This window comes from Petromyzon marinus, chromosome 45 (assembly GCF_048934315.1).
Source record: "Petromyzon marinus isolate PM22_M1 ecotype Great Lakes invasive population chromosome 45, UKy_Petmar_22M1.pri1.0, whole genome shotgun sequence".
NCBI lineage: Eukaryota > Metazoa > Chordata > Hyperoartia > Petromyzontiformes > Petromyzontidae > Petromyzon > Petromyzon marinus.
This window is the reverse complement of record NC_133711.1, coordinates 11,389,835-11,410,905: the sequence shown is the minus strand read 5'-3', so window position 1 is coordinate 11,410,905 and position 21,071 is coordinate 11,389,835. Positions and strand designations below refer to the sequence as shown.

The window sequence follows — 21,071 nt, the reverse complement described above, 5'->3', positions numbered from 1 at the left end:
CAGTGTGATTTCCTTCTCAATGACAGAAAAATCTTGGAAGCGCTGACTGAATTCTGTCATGAGAGATGTGATCACAGACACATTCTCCCATTTTTGCAGAGAGCTTGGCATTTGGAAATGCGCATTTGATTTCGGTCAGCGTGGGGAAGTGCGCTACATTGAAGTTGCGCAGTTGTGACTCAAAGAGACGGAGCTTCGCACGGAATGCTTTCATGTGCGCATACAGCTGTGGTACCAGCTGCCTTGTAGTCTCTTGTTCAGGGTGTTGAGATGATCAGTGAGATCAACTAAAAAAGCCAGGTCTGCCAACCATAAAGGGTCACTGATCTCATGGAGAGGTCTGCCCTTTTCTTTCAAAAACTTGTCGATATTTGATCTCAGGGAATAAAACCGCTGCAGCACGGAGCCGCGACTGAGCCAGCGCACTTTAGAATGGAAGAGTAGGTCCCCGTATTCAGCATCGACATTAGAAAGGAATGCTTGAAATTCTCTGTGGTAAAGCCCTCGTGCCCGAATTATGTTGACAGTTTTCACAACTGTGTTCATCACATCGCCAAGCTGGATTATCTTGGCACAGAGGGCTTCTTGGTGGATGATACAGTCCATTTTGACAGCCTCACCTCCGCTCTTCCGCACCTTGGCACTCACCATAGAGGCCATTCCTTTGCGCCCGCCTGTCATTGCTGGAGCCCCATCCGTTGTAATTCCACATAACTTGTCCCATTTAAGTCCAGCCTGGTCAATTGCATCTGACACAGCTTCAAACATGTCCTTCCCAGTTGTTGTCCCCTTTAGACTCCGAAGATCGAGCAGTTCCTCCGTAATGCAAAAATTATCAACTCCCCACAAAAAAATTAACAGCTGTGCAGTGTCCGTGGCATCTGTGCTCTCATCACATTCAATCGAGTAAAAATCGAAAGCACAAGCTTTATCTGACACTTGCTGTTTTAAGTTAGCCGACAAGTCTTCAATTCGCCGCACAAACGTATTTCTGGACATACTAACATCATTGAAATCTTGCATTTTCTCCGGGCACATTATTCCCACGACTTTAGTGAGGCACTGTTTGATGAAGTCACCGTCTGAGAAAGGTTTCCCGTGTAGGGCAATGAGTTGAGTTACTTCATAACTGGCTATTGTTGCATTTTCTTGAGCTTTGTTAACAGGAAAAAAAACCTGCTGCTGCATTAGCAGGCTAGCTGCCATTTGCTTTACCTTCTCCTTCTGCTCGGCGCCAGTGTAGGACGTGAAGGTCTGATGTTTCGTTTCATAATGCCGTCGTACATTGTACTCTTTAATCACGGCAATACTCTCATTACAAATCAAACAAACACACTTTCCCTTGGTTTATATGAAAAAATATTGATTTTTCCACCGAGTCTGAAATTTTCTGCACTCGCTTGCAATCTTGCGTCTCTTCGGTTCCGGCATTTCTGGTGACCCTGAGCAATTTTTTTTTCGATTGCTTGCTTTGTGCAGACGCTGCCTTGTTCAAGACAATAGCGCCACCTCGTTTTTAAACTAAGAAGTGCAATACAGTGGGCCAGAGTCCATTATATTTTTAGACTTTGATACGGGTCAATTAAAAATGGATGGCGGGCCGCAGTTGGCCCACAGGCCGTAGTTTGAACACCCCTGCTCTAGAGGCATGTTGATTTTAAATTTGGAGGGAAAAGCGGAGGACCGGAGAAAAATCCATGGCATCAGGGTCGGAAACAAACTCCCGATCTCCTGCATACCAGGCGAGGTAGTTACCATCTCGCCACCGCTGCGCCCGATCGTGGCGGCGGCGAGACACAACAACCCCTCGCGTGACAAATAACCTCTTCCCCCCCCCCCACGGCCGCAAGAAGTCCGTGCAACCCACAAACGCTCGTCGCGAGAATCGCCGAGCGGCAGGGCAGGCGGCGATGGGCAGCTAACGAGTGTCCCCGGCCCCGCGAGACGCGCAGCCAACGGCAATCCACGCTGAGACCGCGGCGCGGCGCTCACGCAACCTCAACTCACGCGGGGGGTGAGGGGGGGGTCCCACCGCTCACCATCGTGAGCTTCAGCAAGCGGGATCGTCTCGCCGCGGGATCGCACCGTTATTTTTTTTAGATGTGAAATTCACCACCGACCCACCTCCCCCCACCCCCCAGTCGCCAGTTTGGGATGAGGAAGGCCCATTATTAAAGCCACGGCTGGAAGAGTGGGTGAAGCTGATTTTCTTGATAAAGATAAATACCTACCGACGCGATTCGAACCGAGGGTCTCCGCAGGTGTCGTTGTAATAGTCCTGGCCAGGCGTGGTGGAGAGTGGCTGAAGCGAATGAGTGAGTCAGTGAGTCAGTGAGCAAGGAAGTGTGCGAATGAACAGCTGACTGATCAGGTGTGTTCGGCAAGCTTTTTGAGCATGGAAGTGAGCCAATAAGTGAGCGAGTGCAAGTCAGCAAATGGGTGATGAATGAGTGAAACTGCGGGTGAGTATATTGAATCACAGCTACCGAGGACAGCAAGTCTGTGGTAGATGGGTGCGTTATTGTGCCAGTGAGAGTGTGTGGACAAGTGACTGTGTGAGTATGGGTAAGGGTCATGTAGCCCGCATGCCCAACCACCGCATGCCTAAACAGCTTTTGTTCGGCCGGATCGAGGGGGCTAAACGGGCACGGCACGGGCTAGAGAAGAGATGGAGTGATGTGGTACAGGAGGACGTGGAGCTGAGTGGACTTGCCGATGACTGGTACCAGCGGTGTCAAGATCGGCCTCTGTGGAGGAGGCTCGTGAAGGACGCTACTGGGCAGTTGGAGGCAGTCGCCCTCCAACAACAACGGACGGCAGAGGAGCGACGCTCACAAGAACGAACGGAGCACCGGGTGGCTAAAGCACAGCAAGTTGGTAGGGGGCACAGGTGGTGCATGAGCCAGTCATCTCAGTCAGTCGACCTGTGGCATCTGGGTCTGCCCCGTGACCTCCTGCCAGCGGGCGTTCGACACTTCACGTGGCCTCAAGGTGCACATAGCCTGGCACAAGCGTCATGGTGACGTCACCGCCACTTAGTGGCGAATGGCATTTGTTGTTGTGTGAGTAAACTGCTGGGTGGGCAAGCAGGGATGTGATTGAGCGAGTTTGCGAGTAGTATATGAGAAAGTGAAAGCGGTGAACCGAGTGAATGGGTGGGTTCGGTGCGAAAGTACGTGGATGAGCGAGTGATTAAATTGTTGGGTGGGTGGATGAGCGAGCAAATGGAAGTATGGGTGGATAAGTTATGTAATTGGTGGGTGGGGGAGCGACCAAGTGGGTGGGGTAGGTAAATTGGAGAATGGGTGGGCAGGTGTGTGTTTGGGTGGGTGGGGGGTTGAATGGGTGGGTGGGTGGGATGAGTGACCGGGCAAGTGAACCAGCTCGTGTGTGGTGGGTGTTGACAGGGCCACGAGTGGTGCACGTGCCCACGCCGTGCCCACGCCGTGCCCACGCCGTGCCCACGCTGTGGCCGCGCCGTGGGGCCCCTAATTTAACCTCCCCGGCCACGCCACTCCAGTCCTCCTGTTCCGTTTTTGTCTCGGCACAGAGGGCACGGCGTGGCACGGCGTGGCATGGTGGCAGATGAACCCTCCTCACCCCCACAACCATCTCGGGGTTCACGCGGGTCCAGCACCTGCCTTCTGGTGTGTGCGCGCGTGTCCGAGTGTCAAGGAAGCCGCGTCTCTCCGTAGGAGAGCATCTCCTCGTGTCATCTCAGCTCCATCACCACCACCAATATCACCGTTAACAATATCATTGTTACCATAACCATGTCTGTTATTACGCCAAGCAGGTAGTAATCACAGCACAATACCGATAGAGAGTCTTGAGACCCAGGGAAACTTCCCTCAATAAACAAATGGCATTGTTATTATTGTTGTTGTTGTTACTCCAGGTTGAGCAAAATAAGCACCACCTCGCGATTGTGCACCATTTGGAAGACGGCACTCGGGTTTGTCGTGTTCAGAACACACTGGTCCCCACCACGTGGACACTTTGACTTGAGGAACAGCCGTGATCCATCCACTGCCGGATGAAGCCCCCCCACCCCCCCGAGCTGTCGCGTTCCTTTGCGGTCTCGCGACGCGACACTCCATCTCACTTCGTGGTGGACACTGTCATGTTCTCAATACGCACGGGACAGCTCATACTTATAAATAGCGCGTGTGCATGTGTGTGTGCGTGCGAGCGCGTTACGTGTGCGTGTCCGGCTGCGTGAAGTACCTCGCAGGAATGCCCGCAGACCAACGGCTGCCCCCAGCTCCGCACGCTCACTACCAGTGTACCCAAATTGGCACGAGCGCACACGTGTGTGCGACGTGACTAACACGGAGGAGCACGCGTGTGGCGTGACATGCGCAGGGGAGCACGCGTGTGGCGTGACTCCCAAGGGGGGGCACGTGTGTGGCGTGACTCCCAAGGGGGGGCACGTGTGTGTGTGGAGTGACTCTCACACGGGGGAGACCCTGCCGCACCTCTCACGCACGTCCTGGGTGCATGCACTTGCGTGTGAGCGGACGAATCAGTGCATGAGTGAATGAGTAGACGATTGAGTTAATGATTGAGTGGACGATTGAGTTAATGATTGAGTGGACAAATGAGTGAGTGGATGAATGAGTGGGCTCTTGAGAGCGTGAGCAAGTGGATGGATGGATGAACGGAATGACAGGGTGAGTGGATTAATGTGTGTGGATGAGTGGATGAACCAGTTTGTGGACAAATGCGTGTTTGAGTGAGTGGACGACTGAGCGGATGATCGAGTGGGTGGGTCATTAAGCAGGTTCATCAGTCCGATGAACACTCATCACACAGAATGTTTTTTTCACAAATAATATTTGTCATCACTGCTCGATGAGGACCTCCCCCACGTCACGTCATGTCGGTCAAGGTGATTATTTTACCATACTTCACCATGCTGGTCAGTGTGGGCCAGTGAAGGCAGGGAGCAGACGTGGGAGCGCAGGATTACAGTACAACCGTGGACTTTGCTGCACTGCCCTCTGCTGCTCGCACCGTAGCCCCGCAGCAGCTTAAAGCATCTTTGTCACGTACAGCGGTGGGCACCCGCCCAAGCTCTACCCAAGCTGCTTAGCCTGAGATCTGACCAGATCGGGAGCATTCCACGTGACTTGGCCGTAGGTCGGTCAGTCACCCCACCGACATAAAATGTTCATTTATTTTGTGCTGGCGCCCTAAAGTCACCGTAGCCAACACGGCCACTCGTGGCAGCTCCCCACTACCGATACACCACCCCCCGTGCACCCCCCCCCCGTGCACCCCAACCCCCCTCTCTCCCCCCCCTTCTACCGTCCCTAACCCCCCCCTCTCAACCCCCCCCCCCCACTTCTCAGCCCCCGGTCCAATTTTTGTAACGGACGGCTTCATGCACAGATGAGTGCTGTGTAGCCATCACCACCCCCTCCCCCCACAGTGATCTTTATTTAGCCAAGACGGGGGGGGGGGGACTGCAGAAGTGACATCGAATTAATAACATCACTTCCGGTTTCAGATCAACCAGAAACACTTTTTAGGGTTGTCTAAAGATTTGCATCGAGGCTGGATTTTCTGGGGTTTTTTGTTATTCAATCCGGGAGCTCATCCCCAATTTCTGCTACAAACCGTGCCATTGCCCTTAACTGGGCATCACTTTTGATTTAAAGCTTTCGTGACTGCAGTAATTCATATTCTTAGCTCTTTCGGTAAAGTCACGTTGAAGGGAAACAATAAAATAATAAAATATATATAAAACAATAAAAATTCTCACGACGTTTCGACCATAACACAAACGGTCATCATCAGGTGTGAAAAGCAACGGCAAGAAACATTTTAAAGAAGTGTCGGTTCGCATTAATTTATTTATTTTTAAGCGGTGTATTTATTTATAAAAAACGTCAGCGCCATGCGCAGCGATTTGGCAGTTTATTTAGAAGGACTAGTCCATCTCTGTTCTGAAAAGAGGAGGGGGAAGACGAAAAATTAATGTATGCTGTCTGAAAGCCACCGTACGCATGAACAATCAATTAAGACCTGAAATGGTTGATCAAATCCTTCCAATGATTGCTAAGCCAGAATCCATCTTGTCTCTGTGCTTGTATATGTGGATAGCCATCTGGCTACCATGAGAGATTCGTTCATGAGGCTATCCACATATACAAGCACAGAGACAATTTCAACCGAGAAGATGGATTCTGGCTTAGCAATCATTGGAAGGTTTTGATAAACCATTTCAGGTCTTAATTGATTGTTCACGCTTACGGTGGCTTTCAGACAGCATACATTAATTTTTCGTCTCCCCCCTCCTCTTTTCAGAACATAGATGGACTAGTCCTTCTAAATAAACTGCCAAATCGCTGCGCGTGGCGCTGACGTTTTTTAAAAAATAAGTAAATACACCGTTTAAAAATAAATAACTTAATGCAAACCGACACTTCTTTCAAATGTTTCTTGCCGTTGCTTTTCACACCTGATGATGACCGTTTATGTTATGGTCGAAACGTCGTGAGAATTTGTATTGTTTTATATATTTTATTATTTTATTGTTTCCCTTCAACGTGACTTTACCGAAAGAGCTAAGAATATGGGCATCACTTCACCGATAAAAAAAATAATTACCCATTGATCATGGAACAAATCACTCCCCGACCGAGTCGATTGTCAAGATTCCAGCAATCACCATTCGAGACTAATTCCATCACGTTTCTACCGTCCCATTTGTATCGTTATTTTAAATTGTACCGTTATTTTAAATCAATCATTTCTGCATAATTTACATGAATCTTGAATTATTTATACTTACACATAGTCTTGGACTGTATAGTAGTCTAATGCATTTAGTCGATGACTGATGCCTGATAACATACCGACAACCCATGGCATACAGGCTCTCTGTTAGCCAGGGAAGGGGGCATTACATTGCTCATTGCCTTGAGAGGGGGATGAGAGGAGGAGGGTATGGGGAGACTCGGGGGGAGTGATATTTACCAGCACGGATTCTCACGCTTGTAAATGCATGAGGATCGATCGACCGTGCGACTGTAAGAAGCGTGCAGCAGCATGCACCAGTCTTGAGAGGCCTGGATGGCGATGCCAGGTATCGCTCGCAGCTAATTACACCTGTCGGGTAACAGGACTAACATGAGCGAGTCGATGGCCTCGGCCAGCCCACTGGCCATGTCACCATTCACCCTCCAGCCGAATTCTATGAATTTATACGTGATTCATGATCGTGACCGAGAAGCGATTTGTCAAGCTTTGTTTTGCTCTGGGTAGCCGTAATGTAACAAAGGAGCCCGGCACAATTGGCACAAAGTGGTATAGAAATGTTTCGAGCACACAATAACGACACATGCGTTGTGAGCTATGACCTTCCTAGCGTGAATATGAACTGTGGATGATGACAAAGGCAAAATTGCAAACAAATACAAGGGGCATGCTCTCGGGAGAGAACCCAGAGTGCAGTGAACATCTCATCGCAGATGTGACGGAGCCAGTGGCATTCTCAGCACGAGTAAGCCACCTCCGATTAGCACGGTTGACTACATACAGTGCGAAAGAAGTTCAACATACATTTGACCTGCATACCAGACGAGGTAGTTAACAGCTGCCACCGTCGCATAAGCCACGTCTAAGGATGATGCGTTATATATGCCATATTATTATTATCCATGAAATGTATTGCCGCCTCGGCACGAGGTGTTAAAGCTGCGCTATTTGTACGAGCAAGGGTGAGAAAGGGTTGAGAATACGATTACAAAAGGTCATCGCGCAAACCGAATGCAGGGCTTGGTAGTGAAGTCCCGCCGCTGTGTGCTGTATAAATAACGTGGCACAGCAGCAATGCCGCTTGGGCTGACACCCACAAATAAATGACCACGAGTAATTTTATCATCCCAATTCTGAGAATAGTTACAATAACCCATATGATAGCTCAACAAAGTGGCTTATCACGTGGATGGCAGGGAAATAATCTAAAAACGCGTGTTTCTAAGTGTGGGAAGGAAAAACCGGAGGATTCGGAGAAAGATCCACGTGATCCAAGGGGAGAACATGCCAACTCTAAATATATAGGCGTCAGGGTCTGGATTGGATCCACAACATCCTGCATACCAGGCGAGATAGAGAACATCTTGCCACCACGGCGCACGGTCGACCTCCGGACCCACAGCTGACACTAAGAGTCCTTCTTCTCCTCGCCACTGCCAGGTATATTCAGAGCGACGTCAGAAGATACTTTCCAGAAAATCGGAATGTAAATATAATTAGGCGTAAGTTTAAATGGGGATAATATTAACCCTATGCGATTTTCTCATAATAGTAATTACCGCAAGCAATGTAAATGAACTACGGGATATGAGTGAAGAACGGTTATTGCAGAATCCACACTCTGCCGTTACGCAAGACAGAATATTTCTCGATGGCGCCAAAAAGGATGCGAGGAGGGGGGGGGGGGTAGAAATGTCAAACTTGGTAATGTGGTCTTCGAATGGATGATCTGGGTGACCGCTAATAAATTATTAAAACTGTAAATTGCCAACAGAGCGGGCTCTCCCCCTTTATTTAATTCATAAAAATGCTCACTTCATGCCGAGCCAATTTACCAAAGTAAATTGACACGGGTCCCCCTTATTGGCCACGCGATGAAAATTCTTAAGAGTCTTGTGGAAAAAAAGTCTGTGAATGATCTACTTCTGCAGCTGTGAGACAAGCAAACGTAACCACGTGGTGTGCTGTTATCTTCCTCACCTGGTATGCAAACGGTCGTGGGGATTTTTCTCCGGTCCGGTTTTTCCCCTCCACATTTAGAATCAACACGCGTTTAGATTATTTTGATTATTTAGCTGCAATAAATTTCCACATTAGCCACTTCGTTGAGTTATAACTTCTGGCCAGGTCACTTCTGAAAAAGAAGCTAATAGCTCAGTGGGGCTTACCTGGTAAGATAGCACATATTTAGTTGTTTTATTTGTATGTTTTTCTAAGTTATTTGCTTACCTTTCTTATAATTTGCACGACTATCGTGTTTTTTTATTGTTTTGTTGTTGTAACGCTCAAATCCGCCCCTACTGGACATCTATGAAAAAGATCTTTATAGCTCATCGGATTCCTCCAGTATAAATATTCTGATTCTGAACTGCTGCGTCACTCAACGGGTACGAGCGTCGAGTGGCGGTAACAGTCTGTCGAACGCGACAAAACGCTCGATGCATGGGGACAGGGCAAGGATGAACGAGCGATCGAACACGCGGCCCCATCCCTTCGCGGTCATCCACACCACTCTCGCCGCGGTCATCCACGCCGCTCTCGCCCCGGTCGAGAGATTTTTAAAAAATCATATCCATATACACATTTAGACTGGGCTTGGATGTGTGGTCACCATATCCCTTGGGTTGTTACAGGCTGCGTGGTGAGTGGTGGAGTGCGGCCGAAATTTATTGTACTGCACTTCAATGCTCCCTTCCTTCACCAACCCACACTGACCAGGGAAGCGACGACGTATGGTCAATCAACACTCACTGGCGCCCGCGTGGGCGTGGGCAGGCCCCTCATCCAGCAGTGGATTGACAAAGGGGCCACACATGGATTTAGGCTGCAGGTGGCCGGGTGGTCATGCAGGGAATCCACGTTGCATCCACCCGTGATCAAACAGAGTTTTCAGGTGTGGAGAGCCAATGGTCTCAGCCCGGTCGGCAACAACGCAATGCCCCCCCCCCCCCCAATCTGTCCCAACCCCAACTCCCCAACTCCCAGCTCTCAGAATAAAAAAAGATCGATTTCACTTCCACTTGTGTGTGGCCAGGATGTGTGGGAGAAATGCAGCGCTCTCTAGTGGCAAGAGATGGGGGGCCTCCTGCCAACATAAGGTGCCCAGGGTTCACGTGTCCCTTGCACGCGACCGTGTGAGCACCGCTCACATGGAGAAAGCTTGAGGCAAGGTCAACTTTATAAGTTCACAAGGTCAAAGATGGGACTGGAAAGGTCAGGGGGCTAGAGATTAAATGGTTTAAGATCGGGGAGGCCTTCATCCAGCTGTGGATAGATCATGGTTGATGATGACGATGATAGGAAGGACGAGTCTGATCGCCTGCACGAGCCAGTGCTGCAATGCAAATGAGACGCGCCCCAGCAGTGTCGCAGGGGCACGATAAAAGCTGACCGCAATAAAAGCAGCACTTAGCCAATCAAAGAAGGGAGGGAAAGGGGGCGTGCCACTTGACCATGACGTGACCTTCTTGATCCACGAATGAATCGTTGGCATTTATTGCAGTTCATTGATTAGATTTTATTGTTTATGCTCAATGATTTGCCGGCGGAATTTGAAAATGTGAATTACCATCTCCCCACAACGCCCCCTCGCTTCTCCCCCCGCTCTTACTCTTAAAACAGGATTTTGTTTTGTTTAAAACACTTGCTATTCGGTTTACTTTTTCAGTTTACTTTATGTTCGGTTAACCGCGGGACTAAAGTTTAAATAAAAGCGGACATATTTTTACATACAAGTGAACATTTTAAAGATGGTGGCCCCGAACGGACGGCGAATTGACGGGGCAGAATTGATATTTGGGGGGCAAAAATCGATGTTATGGATCATAATTAGTGAACATAAATACACCTCTGGCACGCCAGGGGGGGGCTTCCTCGCGGATGAGATTGTGCGCATAGCCCCACCTGCTGGGCACGCCGCGGTGTTTTACGGCGAGAAGGAATGAGCCAAGCGAGAGCCTGAGCTACGGGGTTGCAAACAGTCTGGAGAAGGCCAAGGGAGCTTTAGGTGATGTGGGTTTGTGTTGAGAACAGACAAAGGATTTTCAAATAAACTTAAACTATTTTGAAAGCTAAACTACTTTTTTTATTTTACCAGGAAAGGCCCACTGAGGTATAATAGCTCTTTTTCAGAAGCGACCTGGCCACAAATGATAGCTCAACGAAGTGGCTTTGTCATGTGGACATTTACAGTAGTGGAGGGGAAAACCTAAGGAACCAGAGAAAAATCCATGCGGACATGGGGAAAGAGACATGCAGACTCCAAATATACAGGCGTCTGAGTCGAGATCGAACCCACAACCTCCTGTATACCAGACAAGGAAGTCAACATCTCCTAGCCACCACAAATACAAAGGCCACAGACTCGTACAGAGAATCAGGCTCGGAAAGAGATCCACAAACTCGCAGAGACCTGTAGATGAGAAGGGCTATGGAGATGTGATCGGTGCAGAGCAGAAGGAGTAGAGGGAGTAGAGGAGGGAGGGAAGGATGCGGTGGAGCAAGACACGAGGGCAGTGGATTTGAGTAGAGGTGCGGAATAGAAGCGCAAGGAGGGAGGATATCCGAGCAGCAGACTATGCAGTCGTGGGGCTTCTGGCTGAGAAGAAGATTTCAGAAACTTTAACGAAGTGGGTGGCTTTTTCCTTGAGTATCGAATGACAATAGATTACGACTGTAATTTAGAGAAAAAACGTGTTCACCATTCTTGATGAGAGGGAACATGCCTCTGTGTCAGACGTACTCAGATGGACTTTTCCCATCCACGCTCGCATGTCAGTCATCCACGTTCGGATGTCAGAGTGCGTGTCAAACCATCGACTTGTTCTACATTAAGTTGAATTGTCTGAAGCTACAGATAATTACCTACATTATGAGACCACGTAATGTATACTTATGGTTTTCAAATTATGATTGCGAGCTTGCCTATAAGTTGTGAAACTGCCTTTGTCTCCCCAATGCTGATGTATAAACACTGCACCAGGTCCTCATTTGAGGCCGAGTTGAGCAATGGGTGGCCCCAGCATCAGTTCAAATATTCACCGCCGAATATTGGTTGTGAGCGGGAATCGAACCTCGGTTCAACGGGTTTGTAGCGTAGTGCGCCGACCACTGTGCCACCGCTCAGTAACGACACAAGCACATTTCCCCTCCCACGGGTGTCAGAGAGTCAAATGCATCTTGGGGGCACACGCGCTCACTATTACTATAAATAAAGCATCGGCCCCTGCTGCCCACAACTCTCCCGTGCGCGCGAGAAAACACCGCCGCTCCACGGCCTTAAATCGTACAGCTTTGCATCGCGCACTCCATCTCCGCTCCGCGCGCCAACATAGGATTCCCCCCACCCCCGGTGCCAGCGAGGGCCCAGGCTCCGAAGCGGTTTTATTTGCGAGCCTTCAAAGCGGCGGCTCTCTTCCATCAGGCTCAGCGGTGCGCGGGATGCCAAACCTGATGACCGTGGCCGGGAGAGTGTGGCTGTGACAAAGTGACTGGCATCCCGATTGACCGAATGAATTCGAAGGCGGTTTGAAGGAACTCAATCCTGCGTTTGGCTTTTTTCTGCAACGAGGTAATCCCGGTACCTCCGATTGCTCCTCTCATCGCCCGTTGAAATTTAAGTAACTGTACGTCAAGCTCCGCGTGCGACGATGACGCACCGTGCCTATGCCGGAGAGCCCCGCAGAGTTCTCAGTACAATTTCGTAGGGAGGGTCCTGCATGGAGACATTCGGCCAGTTGCATTACTAGAATTACGATTAATAACAATAATAATTAAAATAATTGATTAATTTGAGCCGCCAATTCCGGTTGTTCTAACAAAGAACCGCTGGTTGTGGCTTGGATGTTTCTGTGGAACCATTAACGTTACGAATACTCGGTAATTTATCTCAAGAAAGAAATTGGCAAAGGAGTGTGAGAAAAATGCTCCTCGTTAACTCGGTTTAGTCTGAATTTAGAGGATTCATTTACATAATCAGGTGGCCAATCTGTACGCAAATGCACTATGTATGTGTTTATGGGGAATTCCTCAGACCGCTGCACCAATTTCAATGAATAACGAGTCAACTGGAAGTGTATGATGTGTAGTTCTTGCAAACGAGGTGTAAAAAAATAAATTACAAATAAATAAATTTTGACTTTCTATTCAACTATTCGGCCAATTCAGCTCATCGGCCTCCCGGCACTGCTTATGCACTCTATCATTTAATTTAGAGGCCATGGCAAGTGATGCAAGGCCTATTCAAATTCATACAATGGATAGGTGTGCAGGGAAGGCTCATGGGGGGGGGGGGTGGTGCTTGAGTTTAGAGGTTGAGATGGAGGAGGTGACGGGGGGCGATACCCACAAAGCTCTCAAAGTTATTTGTTGCCACTGAATCTCAAGGGGGCCTTCCCCACCATTCTTCAACATCGAATCAATAGCGGCGTCACGTGACGAGGGCGAGTGCTGCTGCGAGCGCCAACCTCTGCCCCGAGGGTAACGCAGCAGCAGCAGAGGAAGGCGCCAGCAGAGGGCAGCTTCTAACAACGAACAGCAGCTTCCAGACAGTTTTCTCCGCGGCTCCCTCTCCGCGACCTCCCTCTCCTCGAACTCCCGCTCCGCACGTGCGTGCGTGTTTGGGTTGTGTCGCATCTGCTCGTGGTTCTCTCTCTCTCACATGGCGGCTGAGCACAGGGTACCACCAAAGGCCCAAAAGCGTCAACGGGATAGCAACAAACGGCGCTGTCAAGCTGCGACAGACGGGAGCATCGCTACAATTCTTGAAATGAGCGAGATTGTTATTGTCAAGGCCTTTTGGCGGAAAGAGACGGTGGAAGGGAATTCATAATCAGAATCTTTATCTATCCTGGAAATATCCGATGAGCTATGAAGCTCTTTTTCACAAATGTCCATTAGTATAGGAAAGGCAAGCCAATCACTCTAAATAAATGATAAACTAAAACGAAACTTTGTATTTCACCAGGTAAGTTCCACTGAGCCATTCAGTTCTTATTCAAAAGAGACCTGGCCACAAATTATGGCTCAACAAAGTGGCTTATATCCTACTGAAAATGTATCTAAACGCATAATCTAAACAAATTCCCAGGTGGAGCAGTTGGGAGAGAAGGGAATCGCTGTGACCGGCCACAGTGTGGTGGAGGAGACTAAACGGTGAGCGTCTGGTAGACCATAGTCCCTAACATGGGAGGAGGAATCAACGAGTGAAGTTGACAGGAACAGTAAACTATCAACTAAACTATTTTTCTTCTTTGGTTCTTTTGGTAAAGTCGCTCCAGCGCTGTCCTCGAGACAGTCTCGTCCCTTCACCTGATGAAGGCCGCTTGTGTTGTGGCCGAAACGTCGTGAGAATTTTATTGTGTTATTTTATTTTATTAATCTATTCTCATTCTACGTGACTTTACCGAAAGAACCAAAGAAGATTCATTCTTGCAGTCACGAAAGCTTTAAATCAAAATTTTAACTATTTTTATATTGCCAGGTGAGGCCCACCGAGCTATATTGCGCTTGCTCAGAAGTGACCTGGCCGCCACAAATGATAGTTCAACGAAGTAGCTTAACATCACGTGGAAGTTTATAAACAGCCAAATATATAAATAAGTAGCCAAAAACAGTAACCACAGTAGCGCTTGCAAGAGGGATGATGAGGAGGTTACCGACCGCCGGTGAGCGAGCGAATGGGGCATATGATGTTCTACCAAGTGCAGTGCGGTAGGAACCAGGCATATGTTCTTACCCATTTAAGTAAGGTAGGAACCAGGCATATGATGTTCTGCCCAGTGCAGCATTAGACCCAGGATTCCCCATTATAGGAACTTTTTAAATCACACCTTAAAACTCACAATTGTACAACAGGTTCTTTCCTGTAACTTAAGATTTGAAAAAAGCAAACGAAAAAAATAAAATTCATTATTTTATCATCACTTTGTTCTTCCTTTTATTGCCATTTCAAGTGTAGTTGTCACTGATATCGTTATGATCATCTTGCTATTTCGCTTAGATTGTATCTATAGTCGAGTGCTGTTTTTCTTACGTGCAGCGCTTTTGAGATATTCCAAAATGAAAGCCGCTTTGTAAAAGAGGTTATCTTAGAGCGAAACGTCGGACGTCGTGCTGAACAACGCGCGGTACGGCACGAAAACGCATCGGGGATCTGTAGAGCCGCGCAACCGTGAGAACGTGCGCAGGTGCCTGTACCAGGAGAGCCATCGCGGCAATCGCCTTCAACGGTCCGTTCGGGGAATGAAACTAAAACTAAACTTTTTATTTCACCAGGTAAGGCCCACTGAGCTATATAGCTCTTTTTTCAGAAGCGACCTTGCCACAAATGATAGCCCAACGAAGTGGCTTGTGACATGGAGATGTATAAGCAGCCAAATACTCTTAATCCATGTTGATTCTAAATGTGGAAGGAAAAACCGGAGGACTCAGAGAACAATCCACACGACCACGGGGTGAACATGCAAACCCCAAATATACAGCAGGCGTTAGGATCGGGATCAAACCCATGACGTCATGTATACCAGGCGAATTACTTATACTTTACCCCACCACCACCACCACCACGTGATATGCTGATCGTCCAGCTGTGGTGAACCCCGTCAACACTGCTGGGTGCACAGAGGCGGTGGTGGGGGAGGCGGGACTCAAGAAACCTGCACCATTTTTTCCAACTCCCCCCCCCCAATTTTTGATATGTATTGCTTTTTTAATTGGTGCGGCATCTTATACTTCTTCGAATGCAGCCAACCTCATGCATTATTTACACCAACAACGCACTGGAAGGGCAGAGGAGGCTGACTCTCCGTCCCGATCGGTGTAATCCAGCCGTCATAAAAAAATAAAGGCAGTGAAGCGGTGCCGACAGTGACGCGGCAAGTGCCCGGCTCGAGCAGCGATACCCGACAGACAAGCTCCGTGGAAGAGGGGGGGGGCGAAACGTTCGCGGCATTAACCCAGTGGAGATGTTTTATTAAAGGCTCGTAAAAACACGGGGGGGGGGGGGCGAGACGATAGGGCGTGCGGAGGGCGGGGGATAGCGGGCCCCATGGGGCGTGACGGCGTAAAATACGCGGCTCTCGCCTTGCTCTGTGCCCATTAGCGTGGGGAAAAAACCCAGAGAGAAAGTTAAATTGCGCTCGTGAATGACTGGATAATGCAATTCTCGTATGAGGTGGAATGTGACAACCTTAAATTCCATGGGTTCATTAATTGTTATAACATAAAAAGGTGCAGCCCTGCAATTGCCACTGCTGCCACTGGATGGACCCTCCCACTGGATGGTATTTTAGCCTGCTCTTCTACACTGGCCACCAGACGTCTTGCAAGAGGTGTGAGTACCCACACTTTAACCCACCACCACATTCTACCTGTCAATTGACTACCTCTGGCCATACCCATTTATAATTGCTGCTGTGCGGATAGAGACCAGCGGAAGGTGGGGGGTGGAATTTAAGAAACCTGCCAATGTTTTGCTTCGACTGCAGCGCGCGCCGGGAGATTGATCCAGCGACCTCCGGATCGCAAGCCCATGGTGCCGACCGTCACACCGGGGCAGCGTCCCTCGGGGCAGCATGACGGCACGGCAAGCCGCCTATGGCGCCGCCTCGTCCGGGACATCCGTCTTCAAAAATCAAAAAGGCGAGCTTCGGCGAATATGCCGTGCGAAGCGGGGGCCTTCCTCCTGCGCGTATTACTGAGACCGCTCGCGTGTTCTCGGAAACTTCTGCCTAGGAGTGTGAAGTGGCACTTGCGCAACCGGAGGCATCCGTGAGATTATCACCTTGGGAAAATTTCATACAATTCGAAGATCTTGAAAGGTTTGAAGGTTCCTCAAGTCGAAAATTATAAAACGATAGTGTAGAGGAGTATTGTGAGTAACCAATGAGGGGGCGAGCAGAAGGAGAGGCGAGCGGGTTGACAGTCAAGCATGACGTAAGAATGACGTAACGTCACGGGTTACTTAAGGGGCTTTGGAGAGCACCTTCGGTAACATGGGTGGAGCCGAGCCGGGGGGAGGAGCCGCCCAAAGGGTTCTTAAGGGCAGCCCCGTGACGGAGGCGTGGTCGTCATAGGGAGCCAGGGTAAGGATCGGCTGCAGAGGGTCTCTTCCTCCTCGTCGCGGAGCGGTGTTGGCTGAACCCCCGCTCCGGCCAGACGAGTGGGAGAGCCAAGGGGCTAGCCGAGGGTAGGGTTCGTAGGTGTTGAGTATAGGGTCGGCTGGAAGAGGGTCTTTCTCTCCTCGTCGCGGAGCGGTGTTGGCTGAACCCCCGCTCCGGCTAGACGAGTGAGAGAGCCCATAGGGTAGCCGAAGGAAGGACACATAGTATTCAGTGACCATGAGAGAGTGCACCTACACTGGTGTGAGCGTAGGATGTCGAGTGTAACAGTGTTTTAATAAACGGCAACAGCCCTTATAGAATTCCTCATCTCAGCGTGGTTCTACTGCACGACAATAGTAATAACATCCAGCAGACGGCCAATGCATGATTAGGCTCAAGGATGAACGATTAACTATTAAAAAAATGTTTTACCAGAAAGAACCAAAGAAGGTCCACTGAGCTATATAGCCACAAATGATATCTCAACGAAGTTGGCTTATCACGTGGAAATTTATAGCAGCCATATACTGTAAACCTGTGTTGATTCTAAATGTGGAGGGAAAGCCGGAGGACCCAGAGAAAAATCCACGCGACCACAGGAAGAACATGCAAACTCCAAATATACAGGCGTCAGGGTCGGGATCAAACCTACGACCTCCTGACCTCCTGTATACCAGGCGAGGTAGTTAACATCTCGCCACCGTGGCACCCCTTAACGTGAACCAATGACTCGTTTTGGAAAGTACTGTACATGATCCGCTGGCTCCACCTCCCCGGGAGGTGTAAACGGTTCAGCCGGCACACGTGTCCCACCAAGCGCCCCCCCCCACCCCCAGCAACCCCACGGCTCGCTAATCAAAAACCACGCTGGAGGATCTGTCTCAGAAGGCGAGAAGCAGTCACAATCCGCCCGGCGTACATAAGTCCACTTGACGTCTGCGCCGCTCGTCCGTGGGTTAGTTACTAAGCGGAGCGCTCCTGAGGGTTTACGCGCTCATCCATCAACGCGTGAATCGCACATGCCTCATCTGGATGCCTTTCTTCCACAAACACGCTCCCACCGAGACCAGTGCATGGCCAACCTTGTACAAAACGGTGATAACGCCGCTGTTTTATTGCCAAACACCGCCAGAAACTGCCTTTCGGTCAACGCAAGAGCCGGGCACGAGGTCCGGAAAGCTTCCAGCACTCGGAGACAACCTATGTCAAGGCGGCTTCATCTCGCGTAAATCATTACATGCCCTCATGGTGGTGGATTGTGGGTAACACGATATGAACCATACAATAAACCACTTTAGTCTGCGCTCCTTCAACAGACATAGCAAAACTAAACGAGCTCTCCCGAAGCCCTCTCATGGCTAGCAGACCTCGTCATTTGATTTAACAGAATTGATAACACGGACGAGCTTGTTTCAGCCCATGAAAACAAAGGGAACATCGAAACCGTCAGTCAATGGATCTCAGGCAACCCTAAGATGTGATTTCAACCTTCCGAGTCGCATCAGCAATAGCGCCTGTTATTCCCCACAATCCACCACAAAAGTGCATAATGAGTTTCGTACTATGTTTATGAACATCGGTGAACGGACCCCACGGTGCTCGTGGAGTGCTCTTGCCAATAACAGCAGTCAACTCAGCAGCAGCATTTGTGTAACCGGCCACACTCAGAAAGTTAAACCCTATCCAGTGTCTGCCTGCTTAAGTAAATTGCTGACGAGATAAAAATGGTTCAACCTACCGAAGGCCATTAGGCTGATGAACCAAAACCTCATTTAACGGTCTTATTAGGAGATGAAAACAGACGCTGGTCATCTGCTAATCTCAGACGTACGGTCTAAACCTGGTCTCACACGGAGACCTCCCCATCAGCAAACCAGAGCAGGCTACGGCCACTCGGGGTTCGCCAATATGTCCCGTAATGTTGGTGCCGACTCACTCGACCGCTTACCCGCTCACTCGCCCGCTCGTCCTCCCGCTCATCTGCTCACCCTCCCACTCACCCGCTCACCCTCCCGCTCACTCGGCCGCCCCCCTGGTCGCACACCCGCCCACTCCCTCGCCAGCGTCGATCCGACCAGTTGGTGTCGCCCACCCAGGCCCCACGCCACCTGTGCCACCTGGGCTGGTGGCCTCACCTGCCGGCGAATGACATCGAGGCTCTCCTGGGCTCGTGCCATCAGACTCGCCACCTTCTCAGGTTCCTGCAAGGCGCGGTTCTCCCGGAAGGCATCCTTCACCCTGCGCAGGGCGTACTCCCTGCACACACGCAAGCAACACATACATCTCCACCTCAATCACTCACCATCTCCACTCCAGGAGGTTCATCAGAACAGTAGGAATCTGGGGAATGTTACGATTCGTTAATTCATTATCACGTTCTGCAGAAGGTTGTTGTTATTACCCCACTTGGTTACCCAAGAAAGAGTCTCCGGACTCCTTTTCAGGAGGGTCCTCCAAAGCTTTTGCTTTAGGGGGGCAGTGAGTGACACATCAGGCGATGGCCCTTCTACTTCATAGTATAGACATTAAAAGGGCCACTTCCCAAACGTTGCCTATTATTTCCTTTTCCTCTTAAGAAAGTGTTATTGGCCAATTGAGGAATGTGTTGATTTTTTTTCTGGATAACACTATTCGAGAGCCTTAATAGATGCGGGCATCCAAAAACTCTCACAAACCCGAGACCTAAATAAAACATTCCGAAATATTACAAAGCATCTGTACAATTGTAATGCTTACGCTGAGATTGCTTTCCGAAAGTACCAACAGATGAATATGAGAGGGGGAGCCTGGAAAGAGGGGAAACGCTTTCGCCAGGCAATGACAAAATAACTGAACGATGAAAGTGGGACTCAGGATATAGATGAGAAAAAAACACAAAAGTCATGGTCAACAAAGTTCACAGAACCATTTGAAAAATCTGCCGGGTTAAACTACATCTGGGTAGTTTAACCCAAGGTCAGTTACCAAGGGCAATTACTGAGGGCAGTTACCGAGGAGAAATGAGAGCAACATTCATGTGCCTAAAGGAGAAATGTTGTAATCCGTGTATATAGTCAGATATTACTTGCCATGAAACACGTGCTGAACCACCAACAGCAATTCCACATGCCCATAGCGGGGACCAGGATATTATTCGGCCATCCACTCTTGCATACATCCACAAAGCGGTGCTAGATTTATCGGCCCATTGGGCATTATGATGGAATTACTCCATCCCTGCCACTTTTCAATTGTGAATCGAGCCCTCTGGCTACACTAAAGATGCTGGCTTACTCCAGTGTGGTTAAACCCGAGATTTAAACTTAGGGTCTAAGTGGTACTGGCTCAACACGAGCATACAGCTGAGATGATGACAATGATGATGACGACTGTCTTTTTCCATCAATCTATATAGCTTTATTGTATTACAACAAAAAGTGTTATGATTCGGCCACAACATCCAGTCAAAAGTTTGGCAGTAACAGCAGCAGCAGGTGAATGTAAATTACAGAGATCAATTCCTGCGCCAGGCCACCGCATCTGCTAGACGAGCGCAAGCCACAGTGTGCGATTGCGCCCCGTAAAGCTTCTCATGTTTCAATTTCGAACGCACAGTGTGGACCCTGTCAAAAGTCCGAAGAGTGATTTCACCGAGGAAAAACTTTGGGCGAAAATGGCAGTGAAAACGAATTAGGGGAAAACAAATAAGCACCGACGCGGTGCACTGCCCATCTCGGGCTCGGGCTAACAGACAGGCCGTTATGATCTGCGCCACGATTTCGTCCCGTGAGCATAGCACAACTCTCCATATCTCAATCTCATGCTGCATCAGTGTCAAGCCTGACCACTTTAAACCACAAAGTTAGCGTCTCCCCGCTCAAGTGAGCATGGGGCGAAAGTGGAAGTTCCGCACCACTATGGCAGATTACCAAGTATGAAATAAGAGGGGGCAGAAATGTGTGGGGTCAATCAACCGTTTGCCAGAAGTCGTGCGAGGAAACAATTTCAGGGATGAGAGGAGGCTCACTTGTGGGACTGGCTAAACATGGCTTTTTTCTTTCATTCCGCTCTCTGAAACTGCAGCAATTTTCACCCCAAATCTTAGAGACTATTTGAGCAGGACACAAAATCGTTTAGAAATTACTCAAGAACAACAACAGAGCTGGGGAAAAGGAAAAAAAAATCAAATTATATTTCCCGGGCCCTCTGTGCTGCTCATATTACATT

General features: G+C 49.2%; 2 protein-coding genes across 3 annotated transcripts in view; one reads left to right on the top strand and one right to left on the bottom strand.

The window, feature by feature from the left end:
• The window catches only part of FARS2 (phenylalanyl-tRNA synthetase 2, mitochondrial), a 55,063-nt gene that overhangs the window by 3,101 nt on the left and 30,891 nt on the right, over positions 1-21,071 (top strand). The window lies entirely within an intron of this gene.
• LYRM4 (LYR motif containing 4) overlaps positions 1-21,071 on the bottom strand; it is a 28,967-nt gene that overhangs the window by 5,081 nt on the left and 2,815 nt on the right. Inside the window, exon 2 of the mRNA XM_032971280.2 lies at positions 19,001-19,121. Within this exon, the coding sequence (XP_032827171.1) occupies positions 19,001-19,121 (121 nt within the window). The remainder of the gene's footprint in view (positions 1-19,000; positions 19,122-21,071) is intronic.